Source organism: Haliotis rufescens, unplaced genomic scaffold (assembly GCF_023055435.1).
Source record: "Haliotis rufescens isolate VD_foot unplaced genomic scaffold, xgHalRufe1.0.p SCAF_18, whole genome shotgun sequence".
Taxonomy (NCBI): Eukaryota; Metazoa; Mollusca; class Gastropoda; order Lepetellida; family Haliotidae; genus Haliotis; species Haliotis rufescens.
Genome location: NW_025963868.1, coordinates 13,382,097 through 13,401,715, shown reverse-complemented (window position 1 = coordinate 13,401,715; position 19,619 = coordinate 13,382,097). Strand labels below are relative to the sequence as shown.

Sequence of the window (19,619 nt, the reverse complement as noted above, 5' to 3'; positions counted from 1 at the left end):
AGTGAGTATTTTATGTCGCTTTTACCAATATTCCAGCAATACTGCGGGGGACACCTTAAATGGGCTTGACACATTGTACCCATGTCGGGAATCGAACCCAGGTCTTCGGCGTGACGAGCGAACGCTTTAACCACTAGGCTACCCGATTGCCCCTATAAATAAATAGAATGTATGAGATATGAAGTATGCAAGATATATGAAGTTTATAAGATAGAAGACGCATACAATGTATTTGAGTGAGTGAGAGAGGTTGGTTTAATGCCACTTTGAACTGTATTCCAGTTATATCACGGCGTGTCAGTTTAATGTGGTAGGAAAGCCCGAAGTGAAGTAGGGCTTAGACCTCTAACATATTGGCGAATCTCACGAAACACGGGTATGGTGCTGCCAAACCGAGAAATACAATCGGGACGAACCGGGATTCGAACCTGCGATCATTTGTTTCTAACGTTCACTACGAATTACAGCGCCTTTTGCGACTGGGCAACCCCTGCCCCCACGATGTATGTGTATATATATTGGTTGGTTTGTTGTTTAACGCCGCACTCAGCAATATTCCAGTTATATGTCTGTAAATAATTTAGTCTGGGCCCGACAATCCAGTGATTGATATCATGAGCATCCATCCACGCAATTGGGATCGATGACATGCATCAACCAAGTCAGCGAGCCTGACCACCCGATCCCGTTAGTCGCCTCCTACGACAAGCATAGTCGCCTTTTACGTCAAACATGGGTTGCTGAAGACCTATTCTACTCTATCTTATATAAGATGTACACAGTGTTTTAAGTATATGGCGTTTACGATGCACATGGTGCATGCATAGGTATAAAAGGAGTGTAAGGTGTGTGGCGTACAGAAGGAAGATAACACACTTTTTAACTATGTTACATTCAATAGATAGGATGAGCCGACTTTCAAGAAATTCAGAAATTACCCGTCTTGAGTGATATTTTCCTACACTCATGTTTAGTTTCCTGCTGAGCGTGTTGTTAGCATGAATTGTATAGATTAAGGTTGAAACATTTCTCATTAAATTTTATCACTTCAAATCATATCATACACGGATATGACTTGATGATGGTTTCACAATTGAAACAGAGCTGAAACAATGGCACATGCGTAATGATTTCCTGTACGATGTCCATACACACTCGAAAACTAACAGATACTCTATTGATGAATATTACTTCCTGTTACGGAAAGCAACATATTATAATACATATTCCACCTCTTTTTGGTTATACGGGAAGAGCATCCTTCCCTAGTGCTATACTCCCATCATAATGCATGGCTTTTGGTGTTATTAAACAAATCCCACTCATCGTCTATTTCTTAATATTACCATAAATGTCCACAAGATGCACACAAAATGCAATAAAACTGTCCTAGGTTGTTACCTTAGCATTTGTGAAGTACAGCTGTTAAAGTTGACATGTAAGTTGTCGAGTATTCTTCTCGGAATCCGGATTGAGCTTTAGACATTTTGTAAGAAGTTTTGTAATTCGAACCACAGTTTTAACCTCGTGTTGTTTATACTGGTCAATAGTCTTCCAACAATGTTAACCATTAGTCTAACATGGTCATAGACATCTGAGGTAAATCATAAGTTAATCCGTGCAATTTTGAAACGTGGGGGATGACAAAAGACATGTCTCCACATTCAACTACAATCCTAACACAAAATGAGGTATCTGTTTATCTGAATCATGGCATTAAGTCATATTTACATGTGAAATCTTTGTGTCCTGAATGACCAGCTCACTTCAAAAATGTAGTCTGGGAAACAGCTTAAGTCTGTCACAACTAGATTGATGAAACTTGTGTTGAACGTTCAATAACTCATTCTGAATAACCCATTCTGAATACAGAATATTTTAACTATGTTAGTTGGATCAATTTTGAATAAATGTGTGTTAACAATAGTATAAAGGAAAAAGGTTGATTGACGCATAACGCAGTATATGAGGTGGATAACGTATCAAATGTGTTAATGTTAATATGAGGGATTGAGTGAGTGAGTTTTGTTTAACGCCGCTTTTTACATTTATATCACGGCGTGGCAGCTTAATGTGGGAGGAAAGCCCGAAGTGATGCAGGTCTCAGACGTTAACCACTTCGGTGAAACCCACGAGCACGGGTATGGTGCTGACAAACCTAGAAACATAATCGAGGCGAACCGCGAATCGAACCCACAATCATAGGTTTCTGGCATGCCCAAGGGACGCAACTCTGCACAGCGAATCGCGGCGCGTTAGACGACTGGGCCAACCGTGCCTCCCATATGAACATGCAGGGATGATTAGATTCCAAACTATTAGAACTCAGCGAGAGGTGGTCATGATGTTCAACGTGTCTCAGTCTGTGATTTGTAGACTTTGGGACAGGTTTCTGCAGATACCAAAAATCTAATGTACATGCTCCTCGACCACGTGTTGTACCACCGTTAACAAATCTGCATATGCTTGCCCGACACAAATGCTGTACGAGGATAACAACGTGGTGAGTCGGCGAGTGTCTCGTGTAATGTTTTCAGATGAGTCCAGATTCAATCTGTACTTGCTGGATAGTCGTGGGCGTTTCTGGAGGCGTCCTAATGAACGTCAAGCGCTAGCGAACGTCAACGTAAGGCGACGTGACAGATTTGGGGGTTGGTCTATAATGATATGGGGCAGGATCACCCGGACATCCAGAACGCCACAGCATTTTGTCATTGAAAGAGTCACTGGAAGTACAACCGAAACAACCAAAGTACTTGCGCCAGTAGTTGTGCCGTTTGCGGGCTATGCTTGTCCAAGTTTTGTCGGGAACGCTCGTTCCCACCGTGAATAACTGACTATAGCAGCAAAGCATCACCAGAATGGAATGGCCAGTCATGAGTACTGACCATTCCCCCACAGAGCACGTCTGGGACATGGTCGGACGTGTACGTTGCCTCTCTGTGTTTCTGTAATCAACTGTTATTTTCGAAAATGCAATAATGCTTTGGAAAGTATACTTAAGCCTAGTTAACATGGGGACCAATCCTCATTGTGAACTACTAAACCGGTGATGGATTGATGGACATAAAGCGTTATGTGTACATGTTGCAGAGGATTTTCATTCTGTTAAAATTCATAAAATTATCGTGGGCGCTCATCTTACCACGTTCTGTATTATCGTTGAAATAACTAGGTTAATATGTTGACGAGAATGGAAAAGATGTTTTAACAATTACAAAAAACAAACATATTTATTTGATTAACCAGTAGATAAAGAAGTTATTAATTAGAGATGAGGAATATACGGATATTTTCATATGTGTTATGCTCAAAATAAATTTAAGCTTTGTTTGTAGTTAATTAACGCCGGCATTATTCCAACTATAAAACGGCGGCCTGTCAATAATCATGATTGACCAGGCACTCCGGAAGCACTGACAACTGGCATGCTACATGCACATGCCACCCAACCCCCTCTGTCCCCGCGCCTTAATCTCTGTATCAGTATCTTCACGGATCAGACAGGGATGTAAACTGCAACAGTTTCAGCAAATTTTAGACGAGAATAAAGGAAAACAGTCCTCAGTAAAATGCCATGTAGCGAAGTGTTATGTTATGTAAACTGACTACGAGGAAAACTATCCGGCAGTTAACGATAAGTTATCATTGACTCTCTTACATTGATGAACAACATGCCTGGTTATCGTAATACACACTTTCTCTATTTGTCAAGCAAGTTTCACTGACACATTAGTTCCTGGTTGTAAGATCCTGTTATCGAGAATATCCACTTTACTCTGCAAAGTGCTCTAAGAATAGAGTCATGTTTCCGTGAGTTACGTTATCTAACAAAAGAAAAAGGATCCCGATTCTAGTTCCTGCTGTGAACGAGTGTGTGAATCTAGATGCGGACTGCACCTACTGAACGAAGAGTGTTGAAATGCACAAACCCCCATCTGAGAAATATGACGTCTTATTGAGAGAGTCAATATCAAAAGCCTGTGATATGTGTTGTGAACAGACCATGGGAGCATGACTGTGAAGTAGACGGCTCTTGACCAACTGATGATTCAAAGGGAGATAAGTGTGACAACAAAATCAAGCTGTGTTTATGTTTTCTTTTCCGATGTGTTTCTCCCTGGAATTATCACTGGATCAATATTTTGACTGACCTCACGATTTTCGTTGTTGGAATGCGAGACGTATTGGGTGTTGGGAGGATACCTGGCAACAGCAATAAGTGTGTAACTACCTCAGTCGGTTCAAACTGATCCTATAACTTCAATGTGTTACGACAATGTTTCGAACTGGTGCCTTCAAAAAGCGAACGTTTGAGAAGATGGAAAACCTGCTGATAATTATACTGCTCTGTACTTTCACTGCTCATTGCAAAGGAGGTGAGTGTCACTTTAGTTCCTTTCCTTTGTTTATTTACAACATAATCCCACCACAGTTATTGTGTTAGGTTTAAATTACTTTTGGGGAATGTTTACATTTCATTAGTAAACAATGAACTGATCACGAGAAGAAGGAAAGCTAGTTATTCTGCTAATCTTTTGTGTGATTTCGTTTCTCACGTCATGGGTCCAGCCCAAAACAGAAGCTATACGATTGTGTATTTATAGCTGTCTCCCATACACCCCACCCCACACCACACTCTCATTCTTCCAACAGGCTATATACCCGTCACAAGAGTATCATGAAATATATATGTTATATTTGATACCCCGTATCAGAACAAAGTGTTGGCGACAAACATCCTGTGCAACAACGTTTTTGGCTGTACAATTTAACACAAAAGCACATCCGATAATTTGCAAGTGTTGTGTTGCACCTTTCAAATCGCCATTTTCCCAACAGACGTCAATGGTGTCCACAACGTCGAAACTTGGGTATTAGTCGCTGTTTTCGAGTCATGTTTTCAGATGAGTCCCGATTCACTTAGCACTTCTTTGATAGGCGTGGTCGTGGTCGTGGTCGAATCAAGCCCTTGTCTATCTAGGACCTCATCCCAGATTTGGTGGTACATCGGTTATGGCGTGGAGTGGCGTCACGATGACGAAAACCCACTCCATATTGTGCAAGGAAGGGTCACAGGACAGTACTATTGGGACAACATACTGACACTATGTTGTCCCGTTTGCAGGCCTGTGGGTCGAAGTTTCGTCTTTCAGGACGACAAGGCCCGTGCTCACCGTGCACAAATAGTCAATTCTCACCACCACCAGCGCTAGCACAACGTCGACAGAATGCCATGTCCAGCTGGGAGCACCAAGCGTTCCCCCATTGAACACGCCTGGGACATGACAGGGAGACGTGTCGTAGGTCGCCGACCACGATAGCTGAACTTGGCGGCCAGGCACTGCAAGAGGAGTGAGACATACTCCCTCAAATCGCTATTGGGAGACTCGTACGCAGTATGACTAGTTGAGTGAATGAGTGAGTGAGTGAGTGACGTTTAACGCCGCTTTTAGCAATATTCCAGCAATTTGACGGCGGGGGACACCAGAAAAGGGCTTCACACATTGTACCCATGTCGGGAATCGAGCCCGGGTCTTCGGCGTGACGAACGAACGCTTTAACCACAAGTCTACCCACCCGCCCGCTGAGTGAATGAATGTTTGACAAATTATTCTCATCATACAGCTATTACTTGAAGCTAATATCTCATACAATTTGGAAATTTTAAGTTTTAAGACATATTAGTTTGAAATGAGTATCATAAACCTTATCTAACATAATAGGCACACTTGACCATTGAGTACGTTCCCGTAGTAAACTGGTATCATTCACTTATTGTTGTTTCATTTTCCCCTTTATCATCATCGTCAGGTGTTTGAGGACGTTCTGTATTGCAGGTTCCTTGCATCTCTTCAGTTCTCCACCCACCGCAACAGATGGCGGCCTCTTCACCCTGGTATGCACCAATAGAAGTCGTGGTATCAGTGGTATGAAGTGGTATCTGGATGACAATGAAGCTTTCACTACCAATGCCGAGGGAGCAAAAGAAACGTGCTCACTGGGGAAACCAAGCTCTTCTCCAATCAAGTCCATGACAGATCGTGTCACAGTTAGCTGTGACAACCTTCAACACAATGTGACTCTCACAATAAACTCAAAGATAGACAATGGATCTGTGTGGTATTGTGAGGATAATGCTGTGACTGGCACTCCACAGGTTACAAGACCAAATAGTAACAGACTAACTATCTGTAAGTGTTCATTGTTTGTTTTCACATGCTGCCACCTTGTTTATCAATAATAGTGAGTGACATCACTGTGACATTCATTAGTTTGTTTTCTCATTTGTCAGGCCTGGATTTCTTCCTTCACGATTATTATATTTAATGTCATCGATTGTAATCAAATATTTTGCTATGTTAACCACTATTTACTTTGAGTTATCCAGCAACCTTGTCTTGTTTTCAAGATGTAACGAGTGTAGGACGTACAAGTACCTGGACATATGGATCGTCAACGTCGTCAACGTCGTCAACAGCGTTCGGGCCCTCTGATGTGGACAACAACAGTACAGATACACAAAACAGTAACATGATCTGCCATGTCTAGAACTTTGTTAACAACATTTCAAAAATACACATTAACGAATTTTGAGTGTATTGGCACTGCACAATACTATTCCATTGATTCTGGTAAAACGAAAATGACTATTCGAACACCCGTAGAATTCTAAACACAAAGGCAAAAGATGATACAAGCGAACATAAAAAGAAGGTATCCTATAGTTAATTATTTTAAACATAACGTCATGTGATGTTCTGTATTTTATTATCAAGTTGTGTATATATAGTACAGTGTGATATAAAGGTAATCATGAAAGATTCTTTACGAAAATAAAATCAACATCATGTATGTAAATTTAAGATTTAAAAAATATAATTTGGATATTAGTATTAGGGAAACGATAAATACATTGAGAAAACGATTCAACAGTTGATCAACAAACACATCCTGCTTGAAAAATTACTTAAAGTTGATAGATTTCAAAATTTATGTATGTTGAAAATGTTGTTTTGTTGTATTATTATCAAGTTGTTTACGCTGCGGCTGGAGGAGGCCTAGGAGGGGGAGGTGTCTTCATCATGGTCTTCATCCTCTGAGTCGTGTGTGTCAGGAGAAGGAGGCATCGCACCTGTAACGGTATCGTCTATCAAGTCTATCCATGAAACAAATTATGCAAAATTGAAATTAATCAATTCTGATTGGTCAATCGAAGGTTTCACAAAAAAAACACCTCTGATTAAAAAAAGATAATTTGACCGCCGTATCTTCGCGAAAGCTAATATTTATAGAAAAGTACTCAGTGATTGTCGTAAAATTCTACATTATAATATGTAATTATGAAATCACAGGTCACAAAACGCCATGTGGCGGTCACTGTAATCTTCAAACTACTTGTGGCAATGCAGTTAGGACAGAAAAGACAATAAAAATCGACGAAGATAGTGTATTTATTGGGATAACAGAGAGTTTGACACATGTTATCCATCCTAATGAGCGACAACGTTCCATTTAAACCCGCGATGTAACAAAACCTTGCGAAGCTTGTTTAATTTACCAACGTTATGTTGGATTACGAATTTGCTGTGCTACGTACTTTCGATACCAACAATTGGTCCTTCTCTTTAATCTCTACTTGTATATTGTCACCTAGAGTTCCATGCGACCAGCACAGTACCTCTGCCAAAGGCCAGCGCCATGTGACGATTCGTCACACCTTTCACAGTCTTTAAGATATTGCATATGTTTTCTATCTGTCTCATTTTTGACAAGTCTACATATCTAGATAAAAATATGTCATAATATTGTTGACATTCATTGAGAAAATATCATTGGTTGCTTCACGTGCTGTCATCGAAGCCCTTCGGAGAGCTAGCGATACAGTCACTTTTGATGTGCAAATATGCATTGTCATGCAACTCACTGTCGCAGTTGTAGTAGCATATTTATATAACTATGCAAAATAATATGTACTTGCATTCGTCCGTTCCATTCTGATTTCCGAAATAAGGCGCGTTTGTTTACAAACAAGAGAAAAGTCTGGTCACGTGATATGCAAATTAGCCTGTGGCAGTGGTGTTTTGCTGAGTCATCACTGCGCCGGAGTGTTGTATATAGTAACAACAGTTCCTTCCGCTAAACAGCTATACACACTGAGTATCAAACGAAGGTGATGATCATGAATCGTGTACGTTTTGAAATAATAATTCAAGGATAATGTTTGTCTTCGTACATTTCTTAAGCACCCAGCGTGAAGGAGAATCGGCATCCATCAACCACTGAGAACGGACTCAGGTGAGTGTTTTACCATTATTGCGAATTCCAGACTCGGCGTTATTGTCAACACCCTATCCACTTTCACCCAAGTTTAAACTACTACTGGTCAGCTAGGATAAGTTGAGATGTGATCTGACAATTAACCCTATATGACTATGTATGAGGTCAGCCCACTGGGGCGTACCATTGTGAAGGAAGGGGTAGCGGGTGGTCCGCGACAAGTAGTACGATGGATATGTGCGTGTCCTGTCTCGGCTAAAAACTAGTTCTAGTGGCGAGTTCGATAGCACATAATAGTGGTGCTGATGTCAGGTACCCGATTACTGTGAAAACGGAACACCAAATCTGCAACAATTGAAGCGCTGTGAAAATAGAATAGTTTCATCAATAAATAAAGATGATTGGCCGGTTCTCATTTCGGTATTTTTTTATTACTCGTAAGTACTGTATGCGGTTTGCAACAATATCTTTCCCTTCCATTAACACCCTGCGATTTGACTGCGTTTTACACCATCGAAATCCCATATGTTTTATTGATAACCGTAAGCTTCCTAAAAATCCCTCATAATTAAAATCAGTTTTCATCATGTCATATATACTATCTAGAGTTGGCAGTTGCTTCGCACTACATACCAATTATATACAAATTAGCGAACAGCGCCCTGGTCGAAATCGTCAATTCTGGATTTGAACACTGGACGACTTCGCGATCTACTTGGGTTGATCTGGTCTGATGCACTGTTCCTAGATACGGACAGACCAGTGATAATGCAAGCTTGTGACAATGCTTGAGATTTATTTGTACATTCTCAAGACCCACAAGGCGCTGTTGCAATGTTGCAGAAATAAGTTTGTGTCCATAATTCGGGTAAGCTACAGAGCCACGTGGCTCTATTTATATTTGTATAATAACGAATTCTCCCTGATTTCGTCTGCATGGTGTGCTACCCAACTATTATAATTGTCAAGATTACCCACGGAGTAATCATCGATCCCAGATAAGAGAGTTTCATTTCAAAGTTTTCATTTAATCAAGTGAATTCTAAACATTCAATAGAATGTTCTTTTGTATTACGTGTCAAATCTGCACATTGTGTCAGCATCTTTGTAATCCATGAACTGACAAAATTAAAAAGCTATTTGAATGTTATTGTTGAGAATAGATATTTACACATTTCTTCAGCAGATACATATTAATGTTGCATATTTCTTTCAGAAATTCAGCTTTCCAAAACGACTCAAGTAACGAAGATATAATGGGTGTGTAATTTTTGTATTACTTTTTTGACAAAATGATTTATAATCTCGCATATACATTCGTAAACTGGATAAATAAACCAATAAATATTGATGCATGCACGAAGTGGTTTTGGCAAACATAAAAAAAAAAATATTGGTGAGTTTATATTGAAACTAATCTCGGTTGTTTGCAGTGGAGAATGACCTGTATCAGAGATCGTCAGTTGTCAGTCCGGCCAGCGACAATCTCGGAAATACAGATGGGGTCACAGGTTCGCAGAATTTAGCTGCTCTGTGCGGAAATTACTTAATCATAGAAACGACAACATTTCGTTTTCATAACCTTTTGCGGAGCACGCACCTATCCAGGTATATCACGTTAAATACATGAGTTGGCCTACAGTGGACATGGGGCCAGTGTATGTGACGTAACTTGTATCTACTCAACATAAGTCCCGTCAAGATCCGGGTTAGAACAGGTCTTCAGCATCCCATGCTTGCCCTTAGAGGTGACTAACGGGATCGGTTGGTCAGGCTCGCTGACCTGCATAGATCGATGATCCCAATTGCAAAGATCGATGCTCATGCTGTCAGTCAATTGATTGGCTAGTCCAGACTCGATTATTTACTGAACGCCGTCATATGGGTGTAATATTACTGAGTGCGACCGTAAACAACAAACAAACAAATAATTACTCTTACATAATACTCTCAATCTCTGTTCAGATATCTACGCCAAGGTGAAGCTAATATTTATAGAAAAGTACTCAGTGATTGTCGTGAAATTTTACATTATAATATGTTATTATGAAATCACAGGTCACAAACCGCCCTTTTTGCGGTCACTGTAATCATCAAACTACTTGTGGCACTACATTTTGGGGTAGAAAAGACAATAAAAATCGACGAAGATAGTGTATTTATTAGGATATTAGAAAGATGGAAATTTGCCGCTTTTCTATTCAAGACTGTGACAATTGTTATGCATCCTAATGAGCGACAACGTTCAACCTTAACCCTTGATGATACCAACAATTGGTCCGTCTGTTTGATCTCTACATGAATATTGTCATGAATATGTCATGAATATTCTGATTTCTGAAAAGCGCGTTTCTATACAAACAAGAGAAAAGTCCGGTCACGTGATATGCAAATTAGCCTGGCAGTGCATCTTCCCGAGGCAAGAGAGTTAACTGACCTTAAAAGTCCAGTTTCCACCCTTGCCGAACTTGGCTGTAATTACTGGGCTCGATCGTAGCGCCACCAGTGACTATTACCAGTTATGACCCTTCTAAGCCTCTCATATGGACCAATCAGATTTCACCTCTTGCACTTGCATTTGCTTTACACAAAATGGTGGCGCCCAGTCAGGACGATCTGATCGATAATCAATATCTACATTGTGATAAAACGGGTCTTACATCGCGAAATGCATAAAAGCACATGAGCACCTTGATTAAAAACATAATAGGATTTGGAAAATATCTGCTGACAACGAGTTGGTAGTGCACATGCTTTGCAAATCCTGCAATCGACCGAAAAGTGCACGACGTTTTACGAACCGGATTTCGATTTCGGTTCGCGATTTTGATTGGACTATGCGAAGACTCGTTAGTCCAGCCAAAATGTAACCCTATAAACCAGCCTAGTTCGGCAAGGGTGGAAACCGGACTTTTATAGTCAGTTAACTCTCTTGCCTCGGGAAGATGGTGGCAGGGGTGTTATGCTAAGTCACCACTGCGCCGGAGTGTGGTATATTGTAAAACAGTTTCAACCGCTTAACAGCTATACACACTGAGTATCAGACGAAGGTGAATTATGTACGTTTTTAAACTGTATATCAATAATAATTCAAGGATAATGTTTGTCTTCGTACATTTCTTAAGCACACATCGTGAAGGAGAATCGGCATCCACCAACCACTGAGAACGGACTCAGGTGAGTGTTTTACCATTATTGCGAATTCCAGACTCGGCGTTATCGTCAACACCCTATCCACTTTCACCCAAGTTTAAACTACTACTGGTCAGCTAGGATAAGTTGAGTTGTGATCTAACAACATAGATAACAACATTTGAAGCGCTGTGAAAATAGAATAGTTTCATCAAATAATTGGCCGGTTCTCATCTCGGTTTTTTTTTATTACACGTTAGTACTGCATGCGGTTTGCAACAATATCTTTCCGTTCCATTAACACCCTGCGATTTGACTGCGTTTTACACCATCGAAATCCCATATGTTTTATTGATAACCGTAAGCTTCCTTTAAAACCCTCATAATTAAAATCAGTTTTCATCATGTCATATATACTATCTAGAGTTGGCAGTTGCTTCGCACTACATACCAATTATATACAAATTGGCGAACAGCGCACTGGTCGAAATCGTCAAGTTGGGATTTGAACACTGGACGACTTCGCGATCTACTTGGGTTGATGAAACTACTCTCGCGTTTGTCAAGAGCGATACCTTCTGGTCTGATGCGCTTTAGCTAGATACAGGCGGACTAGTGGTAATGCAAGCTTGTGACAATGCTTGAGATTTATTTGGACATTCTCAAGATCCACAAGGCGCTGTAAGCTGGAACTATAATATGTGTGAATAATAATGACAAAAGAAATGTTAAGTTTGTTTAAGAAACCATGATTGACACTCAACCATCGGCAATGTTGCAGAAATAAGTTTTTCCTATGTAACCATTATAAAATTGAAAAGATATAAAAGGTATGTGTCCATAATTCAGGTAAGCTACAGAGCTACGTGGCTCTATTTGTATTTGTAAAATAACGAATTCTTCCTGATTTCGTCTGCATGGTGTGCTACCCAACTATTATAATTGTCAAGATAACCCACGGAGTAATCATCGATCCCAGATAAGAGAGTAAACATATTTGTCCTTTTAGATTGGATTTGACAGTTAAGGTGTGAATTTTAACTTTCATTTCAAAGTTTTCATTTAATCAAGTGAATTCTAAACATTCAATAGAATGTTCTTTTGTATTACGTGTCAAATCTGCACATTGTGTCAGCATCTTTGTAATCCATGAACTGACAAAATTAAAAAGCTACTTGAATGTTATTGTTGAGAATAGATATTTACACATTTCTTCAGCAGATGCGTATTAATGCTGCATATTTTTTTCAGAAATTCTGCTTTCCAAAACGACTCAAGTAACGAAGATATAATGGGTGTGTACATTTTTTTATTACTTTTTTGACAGAAAAGGATTTATAATCTCGCATATACATTCGTAAACTGGATAAATAAACCAATAAATATTGATGCATGTACGAAATGGTTTTGGCAAACATAAAATAAAATATTGGTGAGTTTATATTGAAACTATCTCGGTTGTTTGCAGTGGAGAATGACCTGTATCAGAGATCATTAGTTGTCAGTCCGGCCAGCGACAATCTCGGAAATACAGTTGGGGTCACAGGTTCGCAGAATTTAGCTTCTCTGTGCGGAAATTACTTAATCATAGAAACGACAACATTTCGTTATCATAACCTTTTGCGGAGCACGCACCTATCCAGGTATATCAGGTTAAATACATGAGTTGGCTTAGAGTGGACATGGGACCGTTGTATGTGACGTAACTTGTATCTACTCAACATAAGACCCATCAAGATCCGGGTTAGAACAGGTCTTCAGCATCCCATGCTTGCCCTAAGAGGTGACTAACGGGATCGGTTGGCCTGCATAGATCGATGATCCCAATGATAGATCGATGCTCATGATGTCAGTCACTTGATTGGCTAGTCCAGACTCGATTATTTACTGAACGCCGTCATATGGGTGTAATATTACTGAGTGCGACCCTAAACAACAAACAAACAAATAATTACTCTAACATAATACCCTCAATCTCTGTTCAGATATCCATGCTAAGGTGAACAAAGTTCAGAAAGATATACCAGAACCGCCCACTGTTCCTGTTATCGTCAGTCCTATCCCTGGAAATGATCTGGCTGAAGAATTATAAATATATAATATATATTTGTTTTTATTTTAGTTGACAATAAAAGTGTTCCAAGTCTAAATATATAAGATACAACTTGCAGTTATTCATTCATTAACATCATTTTAACTTTGGAACTGTGTATGTATAATACCTCTTGTGGGGTACAGTGGATTAGCCGTCGCTTGTCATGTTGAAGGTCCGGGTTCGATTCCTAACATGTCTGCAATACGTGACGCCAATTCCTGGTGACCCATGCCGTGATATTGTTGGAATATTGCTACAAATACAACATTCTCTTCTGTCACACCCCTAACACACTCTAAACATCCCTTTCCGCCCCCTATCACACCCCTTGCCCATACATATACAGGTCTAAACATAGCCTTACGCCCCCTGTCACACCCCTTCCACACAGACACACGGTAAACACCCCTTTCCTCATCCTGTCACACCTAAATCCATACCTTCCCAATTCTGTCACATCCCAAGCCACACCTTCCCCACCCTGTAACATCAAAGTCACACCTGACTCATCCTGTCACACCCCAAACCACACCTTCCTCATCCTGTCACACCCCAACCACATCTTCCCCGTTCTGTCACACCCCAAACCACACCTTCCTAGCCCTGTCACCTCCCAAAACACACCTTTCCCATTCTGCCACACCCAAAACCACACCTTCCCCATTCTGTAACACCCCAAACCATATCTTCCTGACCCTGTCACCCCCAAATCCACACTTTCCCCGCCTTGTGGGGTTTTTGGTTGTGACAGGGTGGTGGGTGGGCGTCGGATGCTGGGAGGATTGGGGCAGACAAAGCAGGTCTTGACATTGACCTATCCCAATAACTTCAGTTGTGAATATAATATTAACATAGACAACAACCCTTTAAGCAACACGTCCATGCATCACAGATATGACAAACCAGTGTCTACCAGGTAGTGTCACTGTGTCACCCCAGCCACGATAACTCTGTTACTTGCTAACGTACGTGTGTACTATATTGTTTTGTAAATTGAATGCTTTTTATCTTTTGTGCCGATTGTAAAACCATTCGACATGTTAACAATTGTACCTGCACTGTGAAAGAATAAATACAAGTTCAAATGATATTCAGTAATTGTCTGTTTCAACAGCTCATCAGCTGAGCACTCTCTGTTGGTGAGATTACTACTCATACCTTTTGTATTACAAACGGAAATATCCCTATCCATGATATTACCTTTTAAACAAGGCACATAAAATTCCTAAGAGGGCTGGTCAAAAAGATCTAATCGCAACAAACAAAACCAACGATTGTGAAATTGTTTTTAATTATATTTTTCAACAGAATCTCCCTGCTTTACAATACACTTATCATATCGATAGGGAGCTTTTCAATTCCAGTCAGGAACAAGTTTTCTGAACCCATCTGAAAAACAACAACCAAAAACATTCACTGCAGCCTTGATGTCATCGTTGTCGTCATAGCGCTTTCCACAAAGGTGTTCTCTCAGTTTAGAAAACAGGTGACAATCACTTTGTGTCATGTCTGGCGAGTTTGGAGGATGAGGAAGCCCTTTGAACCTACATTGTCGCACGGAGACTCTGCAAGTCGAGAGGTGTGAGAAGAGGCATTGTCATGATGTAGTAGAACTCACCGCATTTCTTTGATAAAATCTCCAGTAATCAATCAACAAGGATCACACCCTTTGTATCCCAAAATGCAGTGGCCTCAACTTTCCTCACTGATCTTGAAAACTTGAATGTGTTTGATGCCGGAGAAGTGGAATAGTGCCATTCCATGGAATGACGTTATGACTCGGGATCAGATGGAGTCAGTTGTCTAGGTCGATCTCTTGTACAGCTTCGAACTTCTGAGATACCGTACACATTTAGCTAAGTGCCTTCGTTCGTTCATGATGATTTTGATTTTCTTCCAGCTATTTGACAAAACAGCTTGTGAAAACTGAGTGACAAAATATTGCCAGGTGAAGCTCCAACGCTATTTGCATGTCCAACCAAAGTATCTACGCAAAGTAAGACAAACAGACATCGTTATCGTCGTTTGTCTTGTGTTTTACTTGCAGGAAGACCATGACAGTGTAGTATATGTACTACATATTTATATACTAGTATATCTTACCTTGGGGTAATTTTCTTGCTGATAGTTATTGTGCATTATTCTACTTCAAATCACAGGATTACATTTGTGAACGTGCAGCACCTTTGAGAGATGATGTGATAAAAGAAAACCGATTTAATATTATATAATAGATATTTTTGTTTTTTTTTCTTTATTTTTGTGTACAGTTCTACTCCTGGTAAATGATTCCGCTAAACCAAACTACAATTGTCTGGTCACATTCATAAGTGCTAAATAAGTTTAACCTTAAACCTTACCAACCTATGAGATACATAACTCTTATGAATTTATTCAATCAAACATCTTTGATTATATTATCAACACATATCCCTTTGACCAGAAGTAGCATACAATGTTTTTGTTTAGTTTTGTTTGTTTTGCAATCAAACATGTCACCAGCCCAATAACCCGATCCATTTGGTCGCCTCTTACGACTAGCACACATGGAACAATTCTAACCCAGAACACCCACTGGCTTGTATTCCTGTTGAAGCACAAGACAACGTTTTTAAGAGTTAACTTTGTTGACTGTTGACTATATACAGTAGTGGATGTACATATGTATGACATAGAATGACATTAAATCGTTGACAAATGGCTTAACAGAAGAGATGTGGTTGCATTTGAGAAATAGAAAGGGTCATGGATAATGTAGCGTGTCTGTGATATAGATATGAGACACGTGGTTTGATTTTCTGTCACATTCTTGTTCTGTTCTGAGGTGAAAGTCTGTCTGCAGGACTGTTATATCGTGTTATGTTAATTCCTCTGGTACTCGACTGCGAGTGTTATTTCACTGGTCTTCTTTGCTTGGCCTGCTGACACGCTGCACATATGCAGGCTGTGCTAACAAGGATGAACATACTTCCACACGTCGTTCCAAACATAATGTAATTGTATACATTTCTGTCAGTAAAGCCTGAAACAAAATAAAATGATCCTGAAAACTATTGACAAATTAGTTTGGTATGCTGATAACTGGTAACAATGTTAAGAAACAAATCTCAGAAGTAATTAAAGTACAATCTGCTCTGTTAGTTTTTGTTTCCGCTGCATGGGTGAACCAGTCGTCTCGGGCACCGCAGTTGTCAATGTCTGGAAGGATCGGGTGGTTAGGCTCGCTGACTTGGCTGATGCATGTCATCGTATCGAAACTGCGTGGATCGATGCTCATGATATCAATCACTGGATTGTCTGGTCCAGATTCGATTATTTAAAGACCGCCGTCATAAAGCTGGAATAGGGCTGAGTGCGGCGTTAAACAGGAAACAAACACAACTTACCCAGCACAGTGTAGGGAGGGTCCTCTGGGTGTGTGGCTGCTGTTGCTGCTGAAGCTGCAGCTGAGGACGTTGTGACTTTACTGTAATCTTTCACTGAGATGAAATAAAACAAATATATACACATATATTTAAAGAGGACTTGGTCTTCATTCACTAAGAAAACCATTGTACCACTATTAAGTAGCGAAACACCAGTAGCTGTGATTAACAATGCAATTCTGCAAGTTAAAGCTTTGGCCAATAGATAGTGTCAAGGTTGCATGTAGCAGCGTGGAATGCGTGAGTGAGTTGGTGTGTTTTTGTCGAAGGTAGCATTTATCCAGATACATCACAGCACACCGATACTAACTGTATCAGACCATACAGGTCAGTAATATCTTACCTATGAGGTCACAATGTCACACGATCAGCCAGGTCACACATTGTTACCATACAGTCCTCTTTAGACGGTTTGTGAATAGGGGTTCCGGCTGTAGTGACCTATACTAACCCGGAATTCCGGATACGCTAGCATCGTAACCATATGATTGCCTAGACATGTTAACAGTCACCATAGACAACTAGATTTTGTTAATAACTGAAACACGAACACGTTACGCGATAGAAACTTGATTTTGGATACTGGGAACGTGAGAAGAAAATATAACATGATCTCTCCTTTATGCATAGCCACGGTTTCTGGAGTCTTCCTTGTTCGCCCAGATAACACGGAAGGTGTATCCATTACTTAACGATCTGAATAGTGCGAGTAGTATGTATGTATTGTCACGTAGAAAGAATTACCTTGGTCATTGCTGTCTGTTGGTTGGCTATTGGTCATCGTTGTGGCCGTCTCACTGGTGAGAGTGACCTCTGTTGCATCGCTGTTGGCAACACCTGTACAATTATGTCAATTTATATTTATCTAATTTATGACATTTATATATGTAGCTAATTATGCAGTAAATTGTCTGTAGTAGATAGTTATATAAGTGTAATGATTCAAGGTTCGGAAGGGGGCACGGGTGGCCCAGTCGTCTAAGGCGCCGCGATTCGCTGTGCAGAGTTGCGTCCCTTGGGCACGCCAGATACCTATGATTGTGGGTTCGAATCCAGGTTCACCCCGATTATGTTTCTAGGTTTGTCAGCACCGTACTAGTGCTCGTGGGTTTCACCGAAATGGTAAACGTCTGAGACCTGCATCACATCAGGCTTTCCTCCCACATTAAGCTGACACGCCGCGATATAACTGGAATACTCTTAAAAGCGGCGTTAAACCCATCCATAAGTACCTGCTAAAGGTTCATGCAGAAGGCGGACATTTGAAGTGTAATGGTTTACTCACCAGTTGTTGATGTTGATGTGGCAGTCTGGAGAGTCAAGCATGACATCAGTATCAGAAGTGTGTTCATGTTATATGCGAGATGGACCACGTCAAGAATTCAGGAACCCGACAAGCTTGATGTTATAGATGGGCTCCGGTCCCTGCAGCAGTGTACCAGGGTTCAGTTGTGACAAGGAACACAGCATAAGTACAACGTCCTTCTTTGTCAGGGATGTCTATCTGCCTCGTGGCACTGGACGCCTTGGAACAAGAGAGTTATCTTGTTTTTGTTATTCCACCGGTCACCTCGAAATATTTATCAAGATACAGACTTACTATGTGTTGGAGTTTGCAAAACACACATTACTCATGTGCCACTTTGAAATACAGTGTAAATATCAAACCAAAATGATGTTCAAAAGCTTCCGTGTAGATATGATTGAACTTCCAAACGTACTATGGCGCTCGTTATGTTTGTCCACAGTTGACATGTCATTGTCTGTCCCTATCGTGTTACTGTTGAATACATAAGGATAACATTCACAATTATCAGATAGATTTGTATCGGTCTATATATAGGGGAGTAAACATGTGCCATTGTACATGGTGTTTATGTGAGTAGTATAACATATCAGTGTCAACGTTGAGCCATATTACTTTGTTTGTTTGTTTGTTTGTTTGTTGTTACGCCGCACTCAGCAATATTCCAGCTATATGGTGTCGGTCTGTACATAATCGAGTCTGGACCAGACAATCCAGTGATTGACATCATGAGCATCGATTCACGCAACTGGGATACGATGGCATGCATCAACCAAGTCAGCGAGCCTGACCACCCGATCCCGTTAGTCACCTCTTATGACAAGCATAGTCGCCTTTTACGGCAAGCATGGGTTGCTGAAGACCTATTCTACCCCGGATCTTCACGGGTCGAGCCATATGGCAAACCTTGGTTGACTGTTGGGTTGACTCCATTGATTGTGATGAAGAGGAATATCTTTAGGGACATTTTAGAAGCTGTGGTATCAAGGAAGATAGAATTTAGTTATTCATTTGAATTATTTCAACTTCTTTATTCTTGCGACGTGTCGGTATATATGCTATTTATTTTATCCAGCAAGCGATCAATACCTTGGTGGGCATGGATGCATATCTAAGATTATATATGCACAGGGATTAATTTTACACAAATAAACAAGGGTTACTCTAGATGATGGGATGAAGACAAAGTACGAAGACTGTAACAACATTTGCAGAGTGTAGATACAGTGCGTGTTTCTCGCGCTCCGTAGTCTAGTTAGTCTTTGACGTAGGTGTATTGCCGCGTTATACCTCTGTATGAGGTAGTGGTTTGGACTGAAAACTAGATATAATATACACGGGTGGCGCATTATATAATACCTAGTTATCTAGGATGGGAACA

The 19,619-nt window shown here is 40.4% G+C and overlaps 2 protein-coding genes across 6 annotated transcripts; one reads left to right on the top strand and one right to left on the bottom strand.

Moving 5' to 3' along the window:
• The first annotated feature begins 3,782 nt into the window (after positions 1-3,782).
• Positions 3,783-14,215, top strand: LOC124121869. 5 transcript variants are annotated; one of them, XM_046484946.2, is made up of 11 exons: positions 3,787-4,379; positions 5,841-6,194; positions 6,413-6,529; positions 7,036-7,143; positions 8,247-8,298; positions 9,497-9,540; positions 9,714-9,791; positions 11,406-11,457; positions 12,664-12,707; positions 12,881-12,958; positions 13,398-14,215. In XM_046484946.2, the coding sequence occupies exons 6-11, from the start codon at positions 9,537-9,539 to the stop codon at positions 13,502-13,504; spliced, it is 363 nt and encodes a 120-aa protein (XP_046340902.2). In that variant the 5' UTR covers positions 3,787-4,379; positions 5,841-6,194; positions 6,413-6,529; positions 7,036-7,143; positions 8,247-8,298; positions 9,497-9,536; the 3' UTR covers positions 13,505-14,215. The 5 variants fall into 5 exon arrangements, 4 of the variants coding, with proteins under 4 accessions (XP_048254216.1, XP_046340902.2, XP_048254218.1 ...); XM_048398261.1 differs by lacking the exons at positions 3,787-4,379; positions 5,841-6,194; positions 6,413-6,529 and having other exon boundaries at positions 6,747-7,143; XM_048398260.1 differs by lacking the exons at positions 3,787-4,379; positions 5,841-6,194; positions 6,413-6,529; positions 7,036-7,143 and having other exon boundaries at positions 7,840-8,298.
• A 44-nt stretch (positions 14,216-14,259) lies between these two features.
• Positions 14,260-18,608, bottom strand: LOC124121878. Its single transcript, XM_046484964.2, has 4 exons — positions 18,218-18,608; positions 17,677-17,769; positions 16,894-16,986; positions 14,260-16,529 (listed from the first exon to the last, which is right to left on the bottom strand). Exons 1-4 carry the CDS (start codon positions 18,282-18,284, stop codon positions 16,399-16,401), a joined length of 384 nt encoding a protein of 127 aa, XP_046340920.2. The 5' UTR covers positions 18,285-18,608; the 3' UTR covers positions 14,260-16,398.
• Positions 18,609-19,619: the final 1,011 nt, after the last annotated feature.

Excerpts from the sequence above, each read along its gene's own strand:
- LOC124121869 (XM_048398259.1), top strand. The coding sequence starts at position 4,280 with ATGTTTCGAACTGGTGCCTTCAAAAAGCGAACGTTTGAGAAGATGGAA. Across the intron at positions 4,380-5,840 it reads CACTGCTCATTGCAAAGGAG|GTTCCTTGCATCTCTTCAGT; the intron begins GTGAGTGTCACT and ends TCTGTATTGCAG. Across the intron at positions 6,195-6,412 it reads TAGTAACAGACTAACTATCT|ATGTAACGAGTGTAGGACGT; the intron begins GTAAGTGTTCAT and ends CTTGTTTTCAAG.
- LOC124121878 (XM_046484964.2), bottom strand. The coding sequence starts at position 18,284 with ATGAACACACTTCTGATACTGATGTCATGCTTGACTCTCCAGACTGCC. Across the intron at positions 17,770-18,217 it reads CACATCAACATCAACAACTG|GTGTTGCCAACAGCGATGCA; the intron begins GTGAGTAAACCA and ends ATAATTGTACAG. Across the intron at positions 16,987-17,676 it reads AACAGACAGCAATGACCAAG|TGAAAGATTACAGTAAAGTC; the intron begins GTAATTCTTTCT and ends ATTTCATCTCAG.